This window comes from Meriones unguiculatus, chromosome 1 (assembly GCF_030254825.1).
Source record: "Meriones unguiculatus strain TT.TT164.6M chromosome 1, Bangor_MerUng_6.1, whole genome shotgun sequence".
NCBI classification, from domain to species: domain Eukaryota; kingdom Metazoa; phylum Chordata; class Mammalia; order Rodentia; family Muridae; genus Meriones; species Meriones unguiculatus.
Genome location: NC_083349.1, coordinates 52,195,675 through 52,218,903, shown reverse-complemented (window position 1 = coordinate 52,218,903; position 23,229 = coordinate 52,195,675). Strand labels below are relative to the sequence as shown.

At 45.9% G+C, this 23,229-nt stretch overlaps 1 protein-coding gene and 1 long non-coding RNA gene across 2 annotated transcripts; both read left to right on the top strand.

Moving 5' to 3' along the window:
- The first annotated feature begins 1,390 nt into the window (after window positions 1-1,390).
- Window positions 1,391-7,149, top strand: LOC132655751 (uncharacterized). Its single transcript, XR_009593557.1, has 2 exons — window positions 1,391-1,538; window positions 4,876-7,149. It is a non-coding gene; the product is annotated as an uncharacterized LOC132655751 (long non-coding RNA).
- A 3,641-nt stretch (window positions 7,150-10,790) lies between these two features.
- Window positions 10,791-15,681, top strand: Ppp1r3c (protein phosphatase 1 regulatory subunit 3C). Its single transcript, XM_021631256.2, has 2 exons — window positions 10,791-10,949; window positions 13,056-15,681. The coding sequence occupies exons 1-2, from the start codon at window positions 10,936-10,938 to the stop codon at window positions 13,993-13,995; spliced, it is 954 nt and encodes a 317-aa protein (XP_021486931.1). The 5' UTR covers window positions 10,791-10,935; the 3' UTR covers window positions 13,996-15,681.
- The last annotated feature ends 7,548 nt before the right edge of the window (window positions 15,682-23,229 follow it).

Below are 23,229 nucleotides of genomic sequence, written 5' to 3'. Positions count from 1 at the left end.
CACTCACTAACTGCTGCAATGGCTCCCGGTAGCTGGTAGGGCAAGAATGAAGCCCTCACAATTTAAAACTTTCTTCTGATGATTTAACTTCTCCTTTACCGCGTGAGCCAGTCAGAGAAGTCAGGTAGAAGAAGAGCATCATCAAGGTGGGTGATTACAACATGGTGGGTAGGACTGGAGAGATCTAACAAGTGTGCAGTGCTCAGTGGCCTAACTCAGGCGCCGTTGGCAGCTCTAGTGCTGAGGGACAAGTGGAGGGGCCACTGCAGGGGCTGTGGAGCTGCTCCACGGAGAAGAGCCCCTGATGGAAGCCATGGCCTTGGGTAGAAGGGCAAAGCCCAATCCCAGCTTCTGTCATAATGGAAGCTAGGAAGTAAAGTCCTCAATTTTAGTCTCCTTCCCACCCTCTGCTCTCCTGTCATTGACTACACTCAACCAGAAACCAGAGGTTAGAGACACCTACTGACAAAGTCTGTGTAAGTGAGGCCCCGGAGGCACGAAGCACAATGTAAAAACTGAGCATTGGAGGATCACTTGGACACCTACAACAGGCCCTTGCACAGCTTTGCCACGCCACCTTGTATTTCAAGCACAATATTTCCTTTGGTCTTGCATACTTGCCCCTTTCCCTAGCTGATGCCCTCTTTTCATCTAATTTTGCCTGTGTATCAACTCCTCATAAAAGGAGCCTGCCCTGGTTTTTTCTCCGTTTAGATGATGTTCCTCGGAACACCCCATAGCCGTCACAAGTACAGAAATTTTATATTAATTGACTGTACAACTATTTGCTTAAAAATAGCATTGTATTAAGACTAAAACTAAGCTCTCTTTTAGAGACCACAATAAACAATAAGAGTAGAGCATGGATGTGCATATCCCCATTTGTATGCCCATGCATTTGGAAGCCAGAGGGAAATGTTGGCCGTCACTCTCCAGGTGAACTTGCCAAGGAGGCTAATAGTGAGCTCCAGAAAGACCTGACCGTTTCCCTGTAGTTCTGGCATTCTCCATGCATGCTCCCAGGCCTGGTTTTTCCTTGCAATTTTCTTCTTCTGAGACAGGGGCTCACTCTGTACTCTAGATTGGCCCAGAACTCACTAGGGTCTCAAACGCACAGCAATTCTCCTGCTTCAACCTTCCAAGCGCTGGGATTACAAGCACGGGCCACTGTTCTTGGCTTAGAATGCAGGACACGCAAGCTAATCTCTTCTGAGTGACTATGGTGTTGGGGCATTGTGAAGTGTAAGGGATATGGAAGTGGGTGATATCTAGTACCTGTCCTCCAGGGTTCATAGTTTAATAGAGGAGACAGTTAAGTAAACAAAACAAAACCACTGAGTGCTACAAAATCTGCTTTAGTTGTCTAAACAAATTCATCTCTAAAGTACAGAGCAGAGAACAGGGCATTCTGTCTCTGTTACTAGAAACTGGGGACATGTAGCAGTGGACATTTGAGCTGGACCTTGAAGGATGGATAAGGTGAAGGACTTCCAGGAGAGGGAATAGCAGAAACAAACAGGAGACCATAGCACACCAAGGTGAGCACTCATTTGACCTGTACTTTCTCCAATCAGTGGTGTCTGTTATGCAGCAGAAATGTCTGACAGTCTTGAAAGTCCATGGTGAGCTTACACAAGCAGCAAGAGGAGGATGCAGATGGAGTCGCTGGAAGAGAGAGGAGGAAAGAGATTTGGAAGCCGATGAAGAAAAGGAGAAGATGGGCAACAGACAGAAGCAGTAAAGGGACATCGAGGATGAGAAAGGCCTTTAGATACACCAAGGGAATTCCTGATGAGTTATTGCTTAAGGAAAGCCAAGTCTTGGCTGGTCCTAGTCCTGGGGACTGGCTTGTGACCTGAAAACAAATCTGCCATGTCCTAGGACAGCTTGTACTTTTGCTGGGGCTCTCAAGTCTGGTTCATTGGGTGGTTCGATTGGCACCTCTTTGTGGTACTTTTGAAATAACCTTTCCTCTCGCCTGCCAAACTAGTAGTACACTATCTTTATTTAGGATTTTTTTTTTTTTTGGGGGGGATCTTCATCCCTCTCTAGGCTGGTTCTCAAAGTATCTTTTGACAGTTCGTGTTCTTTTCATCTGCTGATTCACAGCATTCGTGTCAGGTCAATGTCGTCTTCTCAGTATCTGTGAAGGATTGGGAAGCCAGTGCCTATATCAATAATTAATGCATCCAGTTCTCCTGGTGGTCATGTATGCTAGAGAGACGCGATGTCAGGTGTTGGGGAATCACAGATAAGTAAGGCCTGTGCTCAAGGAGCATACAGTCTAGCAGGGGAGACAAGCACAAGGCCAATTTTTATCAAATTCGATGCTACCTGAAATGAAAAAAATTTCCCTAGGATCTTATGGAAAACACAGAGAAGGTCATCAGTGGGTGGGAGGGGGACATGGAGGGCTTCCTGCAGAGATGACTTCTGAGATGAACCTCAGAAAGGTCAATGGAGAGGGCACTCTCCAGAAGGGGACAGTATTTGGGCACAGGCATTATGTGATTGCTTGTCTAGTTTTGGAAGATTTAGTTTGGGGTCACTACCATTGGATTTTGTGGTCAGAGCTATTTGTTGGTTGTGACCAACAACCTCTGAATGAATTATGGGACAAGCTAGCAAAAGGGACATTCAGTTCAAGTGAGACATGGGGAAGAGCAAGGCAGTTAAAAAAAAAAAAAGACAGACCCAGAAACAGAATGAATATGGAGAGACAAGTGATCAACAGACGGCCCACACTCCATCCTAGTACAATGTCTGTGAAGGACCCAGCTAATGGACACGTTCATTTGGGTCTTGGCTTTGAAAATTGATTCTTTGCACTTTCTTCCTGTGACTCTTCAACGTAACTCAGTCTGACCAAGTCTCATTTCCCCCATCGACAGAAAAGAATCATGAGTGGCTCCACAGGGTTTTAATGAAGAGCAAGTGCAATAAAGCTTGTAAGGACAGTTGTCACACTGATAGGGCCAATCACACATAAAATGTTATTGCTCAAGTGCTGACCCTGGTTCCTACTAATCGAACCTTTGGATTTTACAAAATAATTGCCTTTCCCAATATTAACCATGGAGAAGACTTGTTCAGTAAATAGTACCCAAACTTTGAATTTGGGGGTGGGGCGGGGTGGAAGCAAGACAAGAAAAATGATAACAAGTCTTTTTTTTTTCTGTGTTAAGCAACAGCCTCCTGCTCCTGTTAACTTAATGCTATTTATTTATTTTATTTTTCTCAGTCTGACTTAATTTTCTAAATTGTACTTTAGTCATCATGCAAAATAATAGGTTTTATTATTGTTGGAAATGAAATCTGTTAGTCCATTTTCAAAGGTATCTTGAGACAACTTAGGCCCAGCTACAAAGGAACAGATATTAGACCCCGGCTAATGCCTACCTGTGTGGCTGCAGTCCCAACCCAAAAGCCTACTCACAAACTTGGAGTTGAGAGTAGAAAGTTACCAACGTTCCTAAGTGGCCAAGCTTGCCTGCAAGGTCATGTCCCTGACAGAGACCAACTCATGCGGGGTTTTCATTGAAAAGAAGATAAATAACGGAAGAGGGAAAGATACAGTGAAGATGACGGGTATGACTGTGCTTTTCTAGTTACGGAACAGTGAGAAAGGAGGGAGGGACTTGCTTGGGTAGGGTTTAAAATCTGTTCTCTTCACTAGGTCAGCTGTGTCTGCCATAATGGGCTGACCCTCTACTTTGTAAGATTGCAAAATTAACTGCTTCAGTTTCACTTCTCTGAGTCTCTGGTACTCTTATTATGAAGCGAGGGTCATTGTTTCTCACAATCATCACGTCTTCATACAATAGTGTCATTGCATTTCATTTTCATTCCTTCCCCTCCCCCACTCTTCTCTGACATCATCCACCTCCAGCTGTTTTCCTTTCTACTAGCTAGTATCCCCTTCTGCTTTCCTGTTATAAGATTCTACTGCCCTCTCTTAACTCCCACCTCCCTCAGGGTGGGCTCCCCACTTCTCGGGATCCCCCTTTTAAGTCTCATGACCCATAAATTGCATACATAAGCACAGGCATATGGATACATATATATAATTCAAAATTCAGGTAATGATCTCCAGTTCTATCCATTTTCCTGCAGATGTTATGATTTAATTTTCCTTTGTGGTTACGTAAAATTTTACTGTGTGTATATCCTTGCGTTTCTTTATCCACTCCTCTGTTTATAGACTAGATCTAGCTGGTTTCGTTTCCTGGGTATTGTGAATAGTGCATCAATAAACACAAATGTGTAGATGTCTCTGTGATATGTGGACTTAGCGCTTTTTGGGTAAATGCCCAATAGTAATACCATTTAATCTGAAATGCATGTCATATCCTGTCAGGGTGGTGCATGCCTGTAATCCCAGCACTTGGGAGGAGGAGAGGGGAGGATCAGTATCAGGATACAAGGTTATCTTCAGCTGTATGACAAATTCTAGGCCAGTGGTTCCCAACCTGTGGGTTTCAACCCCTTTGGGGTTGAATGAGCCTTTCACAGGAGTCACCTAAGACCATCAGAACACACAAGTATTTGCTTTACGATTCACAACAATAGTAAAATTACAGTTATGAAGTAGCAACAAAAATAATTTTATGGCTGGGGGTACCACAACATGAGGAATAAAGGGTCCAGCCTTAGGAAGGTTGAGAACCACTACTCTAGGCCAACCTGGGATACTTGATACTCTGTCTTAGAAAGCTAAATAAATAAATAAGGCAAAATATAGTAAAAGTAAATACTACATTATAATCATATATATTATAGCTAGGAGTGATGCCATTAGATGTGAAAAGGACATGGCATGCTAATAAATAATTTGTTCTTAGTATTGTGAATTTTCTTTCTTCTGTTCTTTTTCAGAATGAAAATCTTTTTCAACCACTGATTGTCTGAGCTCTAAAACCTCAACCGTAGACGCTGGAAAGGCAGACCAACTGCTCCTTTGCTCAGCAGCATCTCTTTTGGCTACACATTTTGACTAACCTGTTTTGACAGGGGGAGCAGGGGCCTTTGAGCACACTTATCTTTCTCTTGGTGGCTCTCAAATCATCCTAAGTGGTTTGAAAGTTTAATAGTTGCAGTGGGTGTGGTGGCGCACATCTTTGATGATGGCGCTTAGGAAGCAGAGGCAGGTGGATCTCTGTGAGTTCTAGGCCAGCCAGGTCTTATATATAGTGAGTTCCAGGACAGCCAAGGGCAGTGTGGAGAGATACTGTGTCAGAAAAGCAAAAAATGTTTAACAGTTGCTCAAAAAAAAAAAAAAAAAAAAAAAAAAAAAGCCAGTACTTAGCTAGTGGATGGCAAACAACACTCGGAGGAAAGTTGGCTTTGAGGAGTGTTTTTAAAGTTCTGGGTGACATTCTAGAAGATTTACTGCACTTTAAACAAAATATTAAAGCCCTACTGCAAATAGTTGGCTCTGTGGGATCTGGAAAGTGGCTGCCTTCTCCAGGCTCCGGAGCTGGAACTTTCCACCACAGCCTTGGCAGTAGCCAGGTAGAGTCAGTTCTCCGACACACAGCCCTGGCCTAGACCGGGCCTACCTTTTCTCCCCGAGGTTTATGAGACGACACCCAGTCCCCGTTACAAAGAATGGAATATGGAGCTCTAACTGCTGCTCGGAGCAAGGAATCACCAGCAGTTCTGTTAGCTGTTTGGCCTCGGGAGCGGGGTGACGTGAGTCATTTGTGAGCGTGAGGAGGCAGCTGGTGAGGGGAGGAGGCTAATTTTGTCACAGTTAAAGGAAGTGTTGTGGTACCTTACCAGTGGGGGGCTACCTCCTGCCGAAGGTGTTTCGAAATCCTTCGTGTCGCGGAAGTTCAGAGCCGAGTCCGAACGTCAGGTGACAGGACAGAACGCTGAACACCGGACCATTCGTGCCTGGTGAAGAAAGTGGCCTGGTTACACAGACGGCGGCTGTGTCTCACGGGCAAGACGGCAGAATTTGACGTCACCGGACGTAAAGACTTAATGAACTACGTGAGCAAACCGGAAGTGTGAAGAGCCGCCTCGCACAGTAAGAACAATGCAGAGGGCCTCGGTCCACAGAACAGAAAGCCACTCAACCAGGAAGGGATTGGTCTGGCTCAGAAGGGAGGACATGGAGATACGCTGTCCTTCCTCCTGTGCCAAGCAGATTCTGTCTATGCTCTAACGCGCTTTTTAACCTTTAAAAATACGTTTTTTAACTTTCATAAATACGTTTCCATTCAAACATATCACACACTTTGGTCATATTAACTCCCACATTCTCTCCTTTCTACCTATCCCCTTAGAGACAACTTTGGTTTTTTGAGACAGGGTTTCTCTTTGTATAACTTTGGCTGTTGGCTGTTGTGGAACTCACTCTGTAGACCAGGCTGGCCTCGAACTCACAGAGATCCGCCTGCCTCTGCCTCCCAAATGCTGGGATTAAAGGTGTATGCCACCACCTCCCAGAGAGACAACTTATTTTTAATTAACATTTTTTTTCATTTACTATATTTTGATTATGTTTTCACCCTCCCCCTTTCAATTCCTCCCAGGTCCTCCCCACCTCTCTACCCAACAAACTTTGGTCTTTCTCTCTCTCTTTCAAAAAAACCAAGAAACAAAACAAAACACCACATAAAAACAACAAAAATCAAAACAAACAGTATGTCTATTTATGCATTCCTTCCTCTTACTGCTAACCCTGAATTTGTACCAATATTCATTTTTTTAAAAGTCTACAGTACAAGTTAAGCTCATGAGTTAAAATATGTTCTTACTATTCTTTTTCAGAATATTATTTGTCTTCCCTTTGATTTTTCTTTTGATGCTTCCTGTGCATCCAGCTATATTTTGGCCAATTTCTGTTCCTTTCCCTGCACAGCCCTTCTTCTCTTTTATCTTTGAGGTAGTCACATTAAAGTCTATGAAGGGCTGACAAGATGGCTCAGTGGCTAAAAGCACTTGCTGCTAGAGTCACCTTCATCCTTCAGTGAACACAGAAACGCCACAGCAATCTGGAGATGTCACCATCAAGAGGAGTCAATGACCCCTTCTGAGGGCCAGACTGTATTCTACTTATCGTGGTTTCATTTTGTAGCACTCAGATGTCCAATTTTGTTCCAGATAATCCAGGAGACTAAAGAACAAACAACAAATATGTTATTTGGTTGGCAGTGTGTGCCCATAGTTTTAGCTACTTGGGGAACTGAAACGGAGGATGGACTGAGGGCCAGGGGGTGGGGCTACAGTGAGCTATGTCTTTGGGGCTTGTTGGCCCTCAGTGAGCTTCAGGTAAACATAAGAGACCCTGTCTCAAACAATAAGGAGGCGGTGGTGACTGAGGAAGACACTCAACATTTACACACGTACCTACATTCTTGCACACATGTGCGAGCATGCTTACACACACACACACACACACACACACAAAGAAAGAAGAAAAAGAAAATGAGGTGGTAACTGGAAGACCCCAGAGTGAGTTTCCCACGAGGGCAGTGAGCTTTCTGATGATGTATTGAACAAATGTCCGGGCAGCTTCACTTGTGTAAATCCCACAGCCAGCAGCCCCTCATTCGAGAGGTACTTTTTGAGTTCAAGAATCAGGGGTCTAGAATAGGGCTGGAGGGATGGTTCGGTGGTTAAGAGCACTGTCTGGTCTTCCAGAGGTCCTGAGTTCAATTCCCAACAAGTACATGATGATCATATCTACAATGTGGTCTGATTCCCTCTTCTGGCATTTGGGTGCACATGCAAATAGAGCTAGCATTCATATACATAAAAATAAATAAATATTTTAAAGTCTAGAATATTCTCAAGGTCAAAGGGCTATGGCTGTGACTCCTGGTAACCCCAGCATCGTGCTGAACACAGGGCACCAATTAAAGAGCCCCAGCTGATAGATTTACTACGGGAGCAAGACAAAGCAATGCTTGAATGCTGCCAGACCGCACTTGGAGAGAGTCCACGAATAATAAAATTCTTCATAACTCCTGGTTTAACCCATCTTCATTGACGCAACACCCAACTAACGAGCACTGGCTCCTTTCCAGCTCCTCCAACCCCATCATGAAAGGCAGGAAAAGCCAGCTAGGAGCCTAGGGAGAGGCCCAGATCCCTGAGCTTATAGGTTACTCGGACTCCTCTTAGGAAAGAGCACTGTTTTCCCGAAAATTTTCCCTGGAAGTTGAAACAGAAAGTTGCTCTGACAGCATTAATCAACACCAGGGGGCCGGAGAGAAAGCAGAGTCAGGAGAACTTCAGAAGGACGGAGGCAGGGGACAGTCTAAGGCCTTTAAAAGGCTTCCAGCACGGTCTTGGCACCCAGCATGGTGGCCCACCACGTCACTTGAATCCGAAAGTTTGAAAATTGTTTCAAATTTATTTCATAATGACAGAAGCCTTCTGTGTTTTTTGTTTAAAAAACAAAACAAACAAAAAAGAACCCCAACAACCCAAAAGCTACAGAGAAGCAAAACAAAAACATTTACCACTGGTACTGTCACCATTCCCAAAATAAGAACTAACATTTCAGTAGAGAATACGCTACGTCCTATGCACATCTTTCCCTCTTAAGTAGAATCACAGAACATTCTTCTTATCTTTTGCTGTTCCACGGCTTTAGCTGGTAACATTCCCTCTTCACCTTAACATACTCTAGTTTTGGCTCTGATCTCACTGGCGGCTTGTCTTCCTCAGGATTTAGATGTCTCAACTGTGAAATATAGAGTTTGACGCCAGCAATGCACAAAGCCCCTTTATCTCCATCCTTCTAACTGGCCAGTAACTGAAGAAGACAGAATGAGGCAGGGAGTTGTTACCAATCTTGCATCATGCAGGTTCTGATCCCACCTCTGCTTTGAAGGCCCTGGGCAGGTTTATTGCTCTCCTAACGGCTTTCTTTTCTCTGATGTGGCATCTGTGACAGGCAGTGCCACCTAGGGTGGTGTGAGTATCAACGGATGACACGATGGCCGTGTTTGGCATGTGATAAGACTCCATGAGCAATGGCTGTGATCACTGTCTCGCTCAGGTGCTAACATTGCTGAGGTGAAAGGAGAAACAAGCACACAAGAATCACACCCTCCTTTGAGCTCTCACATGGGCTTGAGCATACTGGATGCTGCTGACGAATAAACTAAGTAATTTAACATCTAATTTATCATCTCTATGGCGCATACCAGGAAACTGAGACTAGAACTTGCTTGGGTTGGGGTGAGGATCAAACCCCAAACACTGTGGCCTTTCACATGGTTTTGGCCGACTTGAGAGGGACATTAGTCAGGTACTTCATTTCAGAAAAGAAGCCCCAGGCCTAGAGAGGTGTTCCAGTGATTAAGAACACTTGTTCTTGCACAGGATCAGGGTTTGGTTCCCAGCACCCACATGGTGGCTTACATGTAACTCCAATGGCATACATACATGTGGGTAAAAACACTATTACGTATAAAATAAAAATAAATCTTTAAAAAGTCCAGTTATTTTCCCCTGTGGCACTCAGCACACATTTCTTCCAAAAAGATATTTTATTTGTACTTACTTGTGTGTGTCTTTTTCTATGTGCACATGTGTGCAGGTCACACAAAGGCCAGAGAAGGGCGGTAGACTCCCCGGAAGCTGGAGTTACAGGGTGGATGAGAGCCGCTTGATCCGGGGGCTGGGAACTGATCTCTGGACGTCTGAAAAAGCGCAAGGCATTCTTAACCCCTGAGCCAAACCCGTAGCCACGCAGCAAGGGTTTCTGGTTCTTCACGCTATCTGTATTATAACAATTCCAGTGTTTGACAGTGAAAGCACAAGGTTTTTAATTAATTAAATTATTTATTTTTACATTCTAATTGGCTTCTGGATAACCAAGCACAGATTTCATTTTATAAAATTATTATAAAAATGATTTGTGCATATATGCAGATAACAACAATTAGTAAAAAACAAACAAAAAAAAGAAGCCATGATTTTCAAAAAGAACAGGAGCATTTGGAGGGAGGAAAGGGAAGGAGGAAGTAAAATATTAAAATCTAAACAAACAAAAAAAACAGAACAATTTTTACTTGACTAGTAAATTTAATTTTATAGTTTTTAATTGTACCACCGATTTGGTTCCTTAAGTTCTAAAATAAAATAAGGAAATCTCGATGAAAGCCGCTGGCTTGGGAGGGTCGTGATGTGAACTGTGATTTTTACCCCCTGCCTGAGGATGTCGGAGCTTGGTTCAGGGATTTGGGCTGCCTGATGTGTCTTGAGGTCCATGAGCGCGGACAGTGACTTCATGTCGGCCTATAGTTTTTTCTTCTAAGGAGAAAACTAAAGAGCTCAGCGCAGATCAGCGTCTGTTGGCTTTTTTAGAGGCAGAGTCCCGCTAGGCTGCCCAGACTGGCTCTGTAGAGAAGGAACTGCTCACAGGGCCATCTCCTGGGTTTTCCGAGTGGGTGTGCGGCCTTAGTTGTGGAGAAAGAGAAGTCAGCCAACTTGTTTTTTTTTTTTTTTTGGCTTGGACCCAACGCAAGGAGCACCACGAATGTCTCATCTAACTCAGACTCCGGGTGGAGCCACAAGTTTCTGAGCTCAGAGTCAACTGCTCCCGAGACCCCTCCGGGCTCGCGCTGGGAGAGGCCAGCGGCGCGCGGGGTTCGGGCACCGCAGCGGGGTCCCGCTTGGCCCAGGGCTCCCCGACACCGCGCCCGCTTTCCAGCACGCTCGGGGCACGGCCAGCCCCGCGCTGATCACGTTCGGGGAGCAGGGGCTCGTGCCCCGGCTGCGCGCCGGTTGGCCCGGCCATCGGGCCGCCGATTGGTCCGAGAAGCCAGCTCACGTGGTCGGGGCTCTGATAAGGTGCCTCCCGGCCCTCGGGCGCCCAGTCGGCGGGCTGGACCGCGGCGCTGCATCCGCTGGGTGCTGGGTTCTAAGTCGCTCTGGGTGCGGTTGTCGCGGTCGCCGCTGCCTCTCGACCCAATGAGCTGCACCAGGTAACGGAGGGGATCCTGCAGCTGCGGGGACTTTGGGGGGCGTCCGTGGTTTTTGTCTTGTCTGCAGATGGAGACCCTCAGGTCGATGGCTACGTTGAATTGTCCCGGAGGCCTTGAAGGGGTGGAATTTGAGTTGTATTTCTTAGCGCCTGTTTTGGGACTCAGCATCCCAAAGCAGAAACTGCTATCCAGTGAGTCAGGCTTAGCTGGGCTTTCCTTGCTGAAGCAACTGTTGCCTTTGAGCGCAAACACCCAAGCTCTCGGGGACAGCTTAGTTTGCACCCCGACATGGCTGGTGAGGTAGTGTAGGCTGTGGCATCGGTTACAGGATGATTTTGCCTTTATTTCCCCCCCCCCCACTTGCCTTCTCCTGATCTGTCATAGAAAATTTATTCTTAGAGTTTGAGCAAAGTATCATTTTTAACTCTTGGCAGGGACTTAGGATTCCAGGGAAATAGCCCTATACTAAAACTTTCTATAAATGCAGAAGTGAAAAAAAAAAAAAGAAAAAGAAAAAGAAAAAAGAGCTCACCCCTCCAAAACCAAAAAAAGACAAAGCCGAACACCAGTTTAATCAGCCAAGCAATCAAGAACAACCAGGAAAATTTGTTGCTTCTCCAGTTGTGACTTAGTTGAAGAACTCTCTCCCTCCCCAAATCCTACCCTTTGAGCTTTTGTTGCTGTAAGTTTGTAACCCCTCAGGAAAACCCTAGCGCTGTTAACGGGAGCTCTGCACACCTTCCTTACTGTGGTGAGGACCGTTTGCCAGCGTGCTTAGGGCAGCTGTGTAGAGAATTCTTCAAGCCAGAGTATTCGTATGATCAAAATGTGTTACACACTTGTGTCAATTGTTACAGAACAGATACTTTAAAAATGAAGCAGAGACCAAAAAATGGCCACCCACTGTATTTCTTGTTTCCTCTACCTCTAAGGATGAAATTGGTGAGGAAACTACAAATTCCCAATATAGAGTGAGGGCAAGGGAAAGAAAGACAGAAAAAAGTCTTGATGGATGATTCTTGGTTTGTTACTAACAATCGTTATTGTGTTTCTACTTGTAAATACCAGTTTCTCAAACAATAGGAAACAACAAAGACAGACTGTGTAATTCTGTCACGCAAAGATAATTAACATTTTAGTGGTTTTTCTCCTGTAAAGGGTTTCAGTATTTATAAAATTATATATCTACTATGTATTTTAAAACAGTTTGATTTTCAGGTTTTCAGGTTATCAGTTCTTTTTAAAAAACACAGCTTATTTTGTATATAAAATGTACACATCAGGTTACAAAACAGCGACATAGTAAAGTGCCTCTTACTGGACAGAATTGACATGTCTGTTATCTCAGCAGCCAGCTTTTCCATTGACACTTGGACTTGTCATGGGCATCTTTCTATATGAAGTGTAGGTTATTTAAAGTTTCTCCTTTAGTATGTGAGAGGTTGGCTGGTGTTGCAGTTGGCCATTTGTGGAAAAAAAAATGAAGATGAACTTGATGAAATGCAAAAGTGGTTTTTTTACTTCACCTAAGAACTACACGAGATTTAAAAAACCGCCTCATTGGTCTCTTTTCTAGTGCATTGCTTTTCCAGAGGTGTGAAACCGATTCGAGATCCAGAATAAGAAATAGAAGCTAGAATAAGCAAGAGGGTCTGTCTGGGACTAAGATTATGGAAGGGCGTCTGGTCAGCAGAGCCAGGGAAGCTCCAAGACCGTTTTCCCTTGTTTGGCTCCAGGCCACGAAGCTCCATTGTAGTGGTTCTGAGTCCCAGGAATCTGCTTCCCCACCCCCCCAAAGAAACTCCTTAGCTCATGTTGGCCCTACACATTTAAGAAGCACTGGCCCAGAGCAGAGCATACAGGCCTAGGAGCAGGGTCCGACATTGCCAGGTCCAACCCTCTGATTTCTCAGCCGGGGAGACCGAACCCTGTCTGGGTGTTTCAGGCAGTTTACACATGGGCCGGTGGCCTGCCAAGTGCAGAGCTGGCCTGCAGGTGTAATCACCCGGTGGTCTCCCTTTCTCCCTGATAACCACGCGTGCCTTTGGGCCCAGGGGCCGACTGCCCAGACCCTGGTGGTTACCGCTCTCCTTTTTCTCATTCCAGAATGATCCACGTGCTGGACCCGCGTCCCCTGACAAGTTCAGTCACGCCCGTGGATGTGGCCATGAGGATTTGCTTGGCTCATTCACCACCTCTGAAGAGTTTCCTGGGGCCTTACAATGACTTTCAACGAAGAAATTTTGTGAATAAACTGAAGCCTTTGAAGCCGTGTCTCAATGTCAAGCAGGAAGCCAAATCGCAGAATGAATGGAAGCGGCCCCGAGACCAAGCCAAGAAGCGGGTCGTGTTCGCCGACTCCAAGGGGCTCTCACTCACTGCCATCCACGTCTTCTCCGACCTCCCGGAAGAACCTTCGTGGGACCTGCAGTTTGATCTCTTGGACCTTAACGATATCTCCTCCAGCCTAAAACTTCACGAAGAGAAAAACCTGGTCTTCGATTTTCCCCAGCCTTCAAGCGATTACTTAAGTTTCCGGGACCGCTTTCAGAAGAACTTCGTCTGCCTAGAGAACTGCTCTCTGCAAGAGCGAACAGTGACCGGGACAGTCAAGGTGAAGAACGTGAGCTTTGAGAAGAAGGTTCAGGTCCGGATCACCTTTGACACCTGGAAAAGCTACACAGACGTGGACTGTGTATACATGAAGAATGTTTACGGTAGCTCAGACAGCGACACCTTCTCCTTTGCCGTCGACTTGCCCCGTGCCATTCCCACTGAGGAGAAGATCGAGTTTTGCATTTCCTACCATGCTAACGGGAGGGTCTTCTGGGACAACAATGAGGGTCAGAATTACAGAATTGTCCACGTGCAGTGGAAACCCGATGGCGTGCAGACGCAGCTGGCACCCCAAGACTGCGCGTTCCAGCAGGTGCCTCCCAAGACTGAGTTAGAACCCACGGTCTTTGGCAGTCCCAGGCTTGCTAGCGGCCTCTTCCCAGAGTGGCAGAGCTGGGGGAGAGTGGAGAACCTGGCCTCCTATCGATGAGTTAGGCAATCTCTAGACTGGCTTTGTCCGATCATACTCCTCATCCGATTCTAGGTCTGTATTGCTCAACAGTAGGAAGTCTTAGCTACTTTCCACGAGTAGATTTAGGTATGAGCTGTTGGGGCCTGGCTACAGAAGATACAGCCAGGTGAGAACTTAGTGTTGGGGGCCTATGAGGGTGATGCCGCCCAGCCCTGTTTGGAAGGATCCAGTGACAGCCTGGGAACTGGTTTTCAATAAGCAATACCTTGTTCCAAAGGTGCATTTTGACACCTCCCTCTCGGTTCTCTAGCCTTCGCTTGGGACAAGGAAAGGTCTGAGGACAGCTGATGGTGATGGGACGCTGCGGTGAGGGTGTGAGGAATGTGAAGGGCTCCGGGCCTCAAGTCAGAGAAGGGGCAGGGGGACTGATGGTTAACCCTTGGCGGGAGCACATAAAGTTAACTTGTGTTTCAAGGCGGGTTCTGCTGGGTGAGGAAACACTTGAGGGGAAAGAGATCCATTCATTCTATGTATTCTTGCAGAGAAGAATAAGGGGTGTTGGATGGTACTGGGGGAAGCCGAACTGTAGTTCTGAAGAATCAGGTCCTCGAGGGCTGGAGGCGTAGCTCAGTTGGTAGGGCGCTTGCCTGGCATGCGTGAAGCCCTGGGTTCCAGGCCCAGCACCATAAGACTGGGGGTGTCAGCACAGGCCTCAAATCCCAGTACATTAGGGTAGAGGCAGGAGGATCAGGAATTCAAGGTAGTCCTCGGCACAGAGGAAGTTGGAGGCCAGCCTGGGCTGTACGAGACCCTGTCTCAAAGGAAACGAAAAGATCTTAAGGGAACCCTTTCAGTTTAAACGTGGCCTGCCAGAAACCATGTTCTGGGGAGTGGTTAAGCAATCCAGCTTTGCATTAATCTTAATCTTATAAGTGGCCTTGTGATCAGGGCATCACTCTTGGGTTCTTGGTACAGAATGCTGTCTAACGTGAGGCACCCCGTGTCCAGTGTGATGCCACCGGCATGTAGGGACTCCACGTCATGTCAGAGGTAGCTCTTTCAGTGCCTTGATTAACCCAGAACACTGTAGCTGCTTAAACCGGTTACCTGCATGGCCATCTGATAACTCACGCACTGTTTGGCCTTATTTGAAGGTCCGTTCGCTGGCGTTCTCCTGAGAAAGCGTTGCCTCATCAGGAGTGCTGTCAGGGTCCACAACTCACATCCTTCATATTGAAGGTGACTCATCTCTCTGCCACACTTTTTCGATGTGATGTCTGAAGGGGGGGGTGCTGACTGACATGAGAGTCTCGATGCAAGAACTCAGCACCTTGCACATGAAAGTATCCGTCTATCTCATGCCTACCCTGGTCTTGCTGTTTTAATTTCAAGTCAAAATGCTTTTTTTTTTTTTTAAACGTAGATGTGAATTACTCCAAATGTGAACTGTTTCTGTGTGCGTGCATAAATCCACCTTGTGGGATCTCAGGTGACTGTCAGGTAGCCTGGGATGTTTGCTGGTTTCATTGTGCATGTCCTTTGAGGGGTGTTAGAGAGCAGTGAAGTGTAACCTATGTGATCTCCACGCTGGAAAAACTCTCCTCTGACAGTACTTGAGGTTTGGCTAGCATCTGTGAGTTCTCTGTTGTAAATATCCACGCTGTCCCGAAGAGGCTCTCACTTTAATAAATGTGCTCGGTAGAAGGTCTGAGGATGCTTTCTTTCCCCCAAACCATCACCTGTCAAATCAGAAGCTTGGCAACTGTAGTCCTCCTGTTTTGCCTAGCAGTGAGTGACCTAGCAGAACTGGTTTGGACCAGGAAGTGGATTCACCTACACACATTCGCCAGCTTCAGTCTCCTTAGTGACCACAGGGCCTTTCACTGACAGCTGGGGCTTGGGTCCAGGGGCGATGAGCTGAGCTGCTGTAACTGTCTATCCATGGTTACTTCTCCTCTTACATGTTCTCTGCTAGGCTGGGTCAGCATCCTGGCTGGGAAAGGGGGCTGCTGCTCACTTTTACAGTGGGGCAGGAGTGGGGCAGGAATCTCACTTTTGAGCTCTCATACCTTCCTGAGGGTGAAGCTTAGAGCTGCAGAGAAGACTCAGGAAGGGCCCTTGGGTGTTGTCTTGGGCTGAGGGGGAGGCACAGCTCTTTAGGGTAAGTCAACAGGTCCATGAACCTGAGCTGCTTTTCCAATTCTCCCAAAATTTCCATGGACGTCTTCACACGGTATCTTTTCTTTTTAACCTTCTTTATTGGAAAAAAAATATTTTGATCATGTTTTTCCCTTTCCAAATTTCTCCCAGGTTCTCCCTACCTATTCAAAATTTTTTTTTTAAGTCTCCCTTTACAAAACAAACAAACCTCCCACTTCTTTAATACACAATGGAAATAAAAATAAACAAACAAAAGAGCCATAAGGCAAAAAAAAAAAAAAAAAAAAAATGCCCAAGCAAAGCAAAATGAGACAAAAAGTCTACAAGAATACCATTGAGGTGTGTGTGTGTGTGTGTTGGCCCTACTCCTGGGCATGGGGCCTGCTCTGGAGTGTAGTTAATATACCCAATGACACATCACTGGAGAAAACAGCTTTTCTTAGCCAGAGGATTTCAACTTCAGATAGCTTCTTGGTGAACAGTGGGAGCGTGAAGGCTCCCCTCTCTCCGCTGGGACCCACCTGGCTTGAACCTGGACAGGCCTTGTGTGTGCCACCACAGCCAGCTCATTTGTGCGTCTTCCCTGTCGTGTCTGGAAAACAGTTTCTGTGGTGCCATCCAGCCCCTCTGGCTCTTACAGCCTCCTCTTCTGCATAGGCCCCGGAGCCCTAAGGAGAGGGCTCTTGTGAAGACATTTTAGGGCTCAGTGCTCCAAAGTCTCTCAGTCTGCACATGGTCTGCTTGTGGGTCTCTGTTTTCACAGTCTCTTAAGTTGAAGGATAACAGTGACTAGTCCATTTGAGATGCTGGACTGTAAGAATAAACTATTATAACACAGCATCTTCTGTACCAGGGGCTTTAACCTACAAGACTTACAACAGTTGTATTTTATTTGGTACGCAGATTTTTCTTTTGTTATTTTTTTGAGACAGGGACTGATTTTGTAGCCATGGCTGGTCTGAAATTCTCTATGTAGACCAGACTAGACTCAAACTTGATGCACTCTGCCTGTTTCTGCCTCCTAAATGCTGGGATTACAAGTGTTTGCCAGCACATCTAACATACAATATTTTAAGAAAATTCATTGTCAAAGCATAACAGTGAGCAGACTTACAAAAAACACTAAATGTCATTTTTTTTTCTTTAAAATTGCAAGTTCTGCCCTCCTGGCAACAACTGTGAAGAGCTAAACATCAGCCACCCCCTTTAGATAGGGCATGCTACCCTTAATGGGGCAAGCATGGGGTGTTTGCCAACGTCTGTACCCAGGGCTCTATTCCAGTACACTGTTGGCTGGTTTCTGAAGGTCGTGGTCAGCGTTTTGTCCCTTCTGTTGGATCTATTCACAGTAATGACTATGTGAAGAACGCTCTCTTCCAAGAGGTGGACAAAACTCAAACTGAGGTTTGAAAACCATGAGACTCCAATATAAACTGTATAAAAAAAGAAAATAAGATTGAGAGGGGGGAGTGTCTAGCTCAGCCTGTGCCAGGTTGGTCAGTGGCTTTTGGCCTAGTGTTCCTTCCTGCTCTTGACATTTCTTGAAGTCTCCCATGAGACCCTGCTTCTCAATAGCTGGGGAGCTGAAAGAAAGAGCTGTTTCTGGACAGGCATTACTCTGACCAGCTTTTCTTAGCTGCCGGTGTCAGCTTTACCTGGTGTTGGCATATTCATAGGCCAAGTAAGGATCTGCTCAATAGTTGGGTGCTACACAGGGCTATAATTGTTCCATTTCATGTTATGATAGCTGCCTATCACAATGAGAAGCAATGCTGTCTTTAGGATTAACACAAGGAGTTGTTAGATGACTCTGTAGTTAGTTAAGAGCTATTCCTGCAAAAGACCGAGTTTGATCCTCAGCATCCATGTTGGTTGACTCACAAGTGCCTGAAACAGCAGTTCCAAGGGATCTGCCATTTGCTTCCAGCTCTGTGGGTACCTGCACACATACGACATGGATTCACCAGACACACACACACACACACACACGTAAATAAAAATCTTTATCAAGAAGATTTAACATGAGGAAGGATGAGGAGATAGCTCAGTTGAAGTGCTGGCTGAGCCAGAATGAGGACCTGAGTTCATATTCTCAATATCCATGAAAAAGATGGACATGGTAGCACACGTCTGTAATTCCCATGCTGGGGAAGCAGAGTCAAAAGGATTCTTGGAGCACCTCAGCCAAATCAGTGAACTCTAGGTCAGTTATAAACCCTGTCTCAAAAAAATAAGGTGTAGAGCAACTGAGGAAGATGTCTGATGTTGACTTCTGGCTGCCACATGTACATGCTCATACCTGTATATACACACACACCACACACAGATAGAAAAACATACAGTTACGGATAGACACACACAGACAAACATACATATGTACAGACAGACACAGACACACACATACATACAGGCAGACAGACAAACATACAGTTACAGACAGACAGACACACAGTCACACACAGACAAACATACATACAGACAGACAGACACAGACATACCCATGAGATTTAACATGGAGGAATGGCTTCTTTTAAGCTTGGTGAATGATTAACTGCCTCAGTTTAGAAGAATGAGGTAAGTGGCTGAGAGGAGTCTTTTAGCACTTTTGTTTGTTTCTCTTTCTAACTCACTATGTAGCTGAGGATAAAGATGAACCTGATCTTCCTCCGCCTTCCACATGGAGGCTGCAGGTGTGGGCTGCAGGTGTGGGCTGCCATGGGACGCTCCTCCACTGCTTTTGTTTTGTTTTTCTTTCCACAGGCAGGTGATAAAATGGAAGCCCAGAGATTAAAACTTGCTTGAAAAAAAGAAAAAGTCTACACTACCCTGTTCCAAAAAAAGAGTTCAATATACTAAAAGAAGAACTCCATTGCGTTCTAAATTTACGTCTTTTTAAAATTTAAAAGACGTTCTAAATTACGTCTTTTTCATTCAAGTATATTCTGATCTCAGTTTCTCCTCCCAAGTCTCCTCCCAGTTCCTCCCTAGTTCCCTACCCATTCAACTCCAAGCCTTCTTTCTCTCGCTCTTTAGAAATCAAGAGGCAGAGGCAGGTGGATCTCTGTGATTTCGAGGCCAGCCTGGTCTGTCCGGGACAGCCAAGGCTACAGAGGGAAACCCTGTCTCAAAACAAACAAACAAACAAACAAACAAACAAACCAAAACCAAAAACCCCAAAACAAAATAGAAAAACAACAAACACCCCAAAGATGAAGCATAAAACGCAGATACACAGACACATACCTATACAACCCGCCTGAAAAAAAAAAAAAACACAAAAGGAGAAACCGTAATATATAAGCAAAAGACCAGTAAGTTTTTTTTTTTTTTTTTTTAATAATGCCCAAGCAAAGCATTAGAGACAAGAATTCTCCCATAATACCGTGAGTTCATTTTGCGTTCGTTGGCTGCCTACAGTCGGCATGGGGCCTGCCCTTGAGTATGGTGTGAATACCCGGTGAGGTCCAGTGGAGAAAACTAATTCTTCCTTTGCAAGTGGTTGCCAGTTGGAGTGGGTGGGGGATTATGTCCTCTTCCCCTTCCCACCGCTGGGATTCCATCTGGCTCGGAGTTGCGCAAGTCCCGTGTGTGCTGTCGCAGCGTCTGAGAGTTCCTACGTGTGTCAGGCCTGCTGCATCCGGAAGCCACTGTTTCCTTGGTGTCCTCCATCTCTGTTGGCTCCTGCACTCTTCCCGTCTCCTCTTCCACAGGGTTCCCTGAGCTCTGGGGGTGGGGGTGGGGAAGGAATTTGCGGTCTCCTTAAGGGTTGAGTGTTCCAAGGTCCCTCACTCTCTGCACCCTGTCCAGGTGTGGGTTTCCATCTGCTGCAGGAGGAAGCTCCCCTGACGATGGATGAGCAAGGTTCTGATTATATTTGCCTTTTTGTTTTCTAAGTTTACGAGTCTTTCTTTATCCCCAAGCTAAAAGGCCGTAGCTAGGTGAAATGGGATCGACCCACACATTTTCCTCTGAGTTCCAAAGTGTTATGAAAAGTCATTCCTTCGCAAGGAGCTAAGCAATAATTTCCACATTTTTCTTGGAGTTTTCGGGAAGCTGCTGGGGGCCGTGGCCTGTCATTAGTGGGCAGGGATTGACCCAAACTCGGAGCAATTCTCACACACAGTTCTGTTGTCTCTGCCTCCTCACCCCCTCTGCCCGTGAGAGGATGCCCACTACAGGGCCTGGAGGGCTCCTGCCGCCAGTGGTCCTAACCGCGGCTGCACATCAGAACCATCCTGCGAGCTTTGTAAGGTACAGATGCCTCTCTCTGTGCCTCCTAAAGTTCATATTTCATTCCTCTGACCCGTAGGCTGGGCGTTGGGTGTTTCCGAAGACTCCCCGAGTATCTTCATTACGTATCAAGGTTGAACACTGGGTGAAATGTCTTTAGCTGCCACGGTTTCAGAGGATCCCCTCTGCCACTCACACTTAATCACCACCTCCGCCACCACCAGACATCAAAACAGTGAACAAACAAGTAAACAGGCAGACAAGACAAATTGGGGTCCCAGAGGTTAGCGCTTACCTGTAATCATAGCAGTGATAGTACCGGACTTCCTGTCCCCTTTTCAGCACCCCTATTTCCGTTTTCCCTCCATCGTCCTCATAGGTTTGGGTTGTTCTTGCGTTAGTGTCCTTCCAAATTGGGAGATGGCTGCCACTGTTTTCAGGCATAAGAAGACATATCTCTCTGAGGAAGTAGTCCATTTCTTCCCCTTGTTTATATGTATATATTAACCTCTGTATATTTATACACACACATATATATACATATATATATACATTTTTGAGACAGGGTTTCTCTGTGTAGCCTTGACTGTCCTGGATTTGCTTTGTAGACCAGGCTAGTCTCAAACTCACAGAGAACTGCCTACCTCTGCCTCTCCAAGTGCTGGGATTACAGGCATGTGCTACTGTGCCCAGCTGCTATATATTTTTTTAAATTAATGGGTAAATAAACTTTTCCCAGAAGTTCCTACTCCACATCTCTGGACAGGAAAAGGAGCCTTTGTGATTGGTGCAGACAAGTCAAGATTCCCATGTCAACTCTGTGCCAGTCAAACAGGGGCAAGGGTAGGTCTAGGTCCGGCTTTCTGAGCACAAAGGCGAATGGAGGATGATGGGAACCTCAGCTTCATTACAAGGCTCTCCTGGACAGAGCTTGTCTTACAGGGTTGAGGCCTATGTTTCAGTGGCTACTCAAATACCAGTCTTTCCCAGGAATTTACCAGTCTGTACCGGAAGGAAACTGAGCTGGCCAGAGGGTCTGACTACCCTCATAAACTTCACATGTTAATGTATTTTGAGCCGGGCAGGATGGCTCGTCTGGTAAAGCCTCCACCACCAAGTCCGTTCACCTGAGTTCTGTCCCTGTGACCCACACAGTGGATGGAGAGGCCCCCACAAGGTGCCTTCCAACCTCCTGTGAGCATACAGACAAATAAATAAAAGTTGAAAAGAGGTTATGCTAGGGTTGGTGTAATAGCACATACTATAATTCTAGCACTTCGAAGGCAGAAGCGGGGTGTGTGTGTGTGTGTGTCACAAGTTTGATGACAGTGTGGAAAAGAGAGAGGAAGGGAGGTAAAGAAGGAGGGAGAGGGAGAGGGAGAGGGAGAGTATGTGACAAATAGAACAAGACCTGCGGTTAAGCAGAACTAGATTTAAACAGTTCTGCCACAGTGTGTGGTAAAGCAGTCATCAAGGGACTGGGTATTCCCAGGCCTCGGTATTCCTATCTTTAAACCGGGAGTGTTGACATGTGCTGCTCTATAGAGTGATTGTGAAGATCCAATGAACTACAGATAAAGTACTTAACAAATTATTTGGCCAATAACTGGTGACTAAAATTTATCAGTTCATTCTAGCATCTGGATCTCTTATGGGTTTAATTCTGTTGCATAGTTTTTTCTTTTCAAGAAAATGGAGGGAAAGAGAATTTTGTTAATATATGGGTTTCAGAGACACCCTCCCACACTTGTGAGACAATGCCCAGGCTAGCTTGAAATTCATTATCTCTGGCCTCTCTCTCTCTTCTAGTAAACAGGCTTAGGCCTAGCTAAGGCTTGCTAAAGCTCTCCATCTTTGGTTTACCCCACTCCTAATTTCTAACCCTCTTCATTGAGCATCTTGTGTCCACTCAGAAGGATCACAGGAGAAAGAAACATAAAAATGGAAGGAAGGAAGGAAGGAAGGAAGGAAGGAAGGGAGGGAGGGAGGGAGGGAGGGAGGGAGGAAGGAAGGAAGGAAGGAAGGAAGGAAAAGAGGGAGGAAGGGAGGAAGGAAGGAAGGAAGGAAGGGGGAGAGCTGCTGTGGGTTAGCATGGGAGAAGCACATGGCCAGCATGGATGGAGGGAGCAGCCCAGATGAGAGAATAAGCAAGTATTTATGGAACTATGGGTGGGAAGTGGCCTGGGGCTGGGAAGTAAAAGTAGTTTAGAGGGTTACTATCTGCCTTGCTCCAGGTAAGATAAGGCTATTGTAAAACCTATCAGGTGTCTGTGTCTTTTATTGATTGTGATAGCAGGTTAGATATACTGCCATAATAATTATAGGGCTAATAATAAACATTAGACCATACTTTAAATTAACTGCAACGTAGGTATGCTAGAAGAGAGGGTTTATGGTAGATATGATGGAGAACACAGCCAGTGACAGAGACATCTAGGAGAGTCCTGGGTGAACATGGGCAGACAGAGAGGAGAGAGGGAGACTGGGTGGGAGAGCAAAAGAGGAGCCTCAGCCCAAGAGAGGCAGTCTGGGCCAACAGTCTGGCCAAAAGAGTGGTGTAATCAGCTGGGTGTGGTGGCACACGCCTGTAATCCCAGCACTCAGGGAGCAGAGACAGGTGGATCTCTGGAAGTTTGAGGCCAGCCTGGTCTACACAGCAAGTCCAGGAGAGCCAAGGCTACACAGACAAGACAAGGCTACACAGACAAGACAAGGCTACCCTGTCTTGAAAAAACAAAAAAACAGTGGTGTAGCTAAAATGGCTGAGTTCTCTAGGGGACAGAGGAGCTAGGGGAAGGGACAACTCAGCCCCTGGGCTGGAGAGTTCAGGCAGGATGCAGCAGAGGACCCTGTAACAGGTGG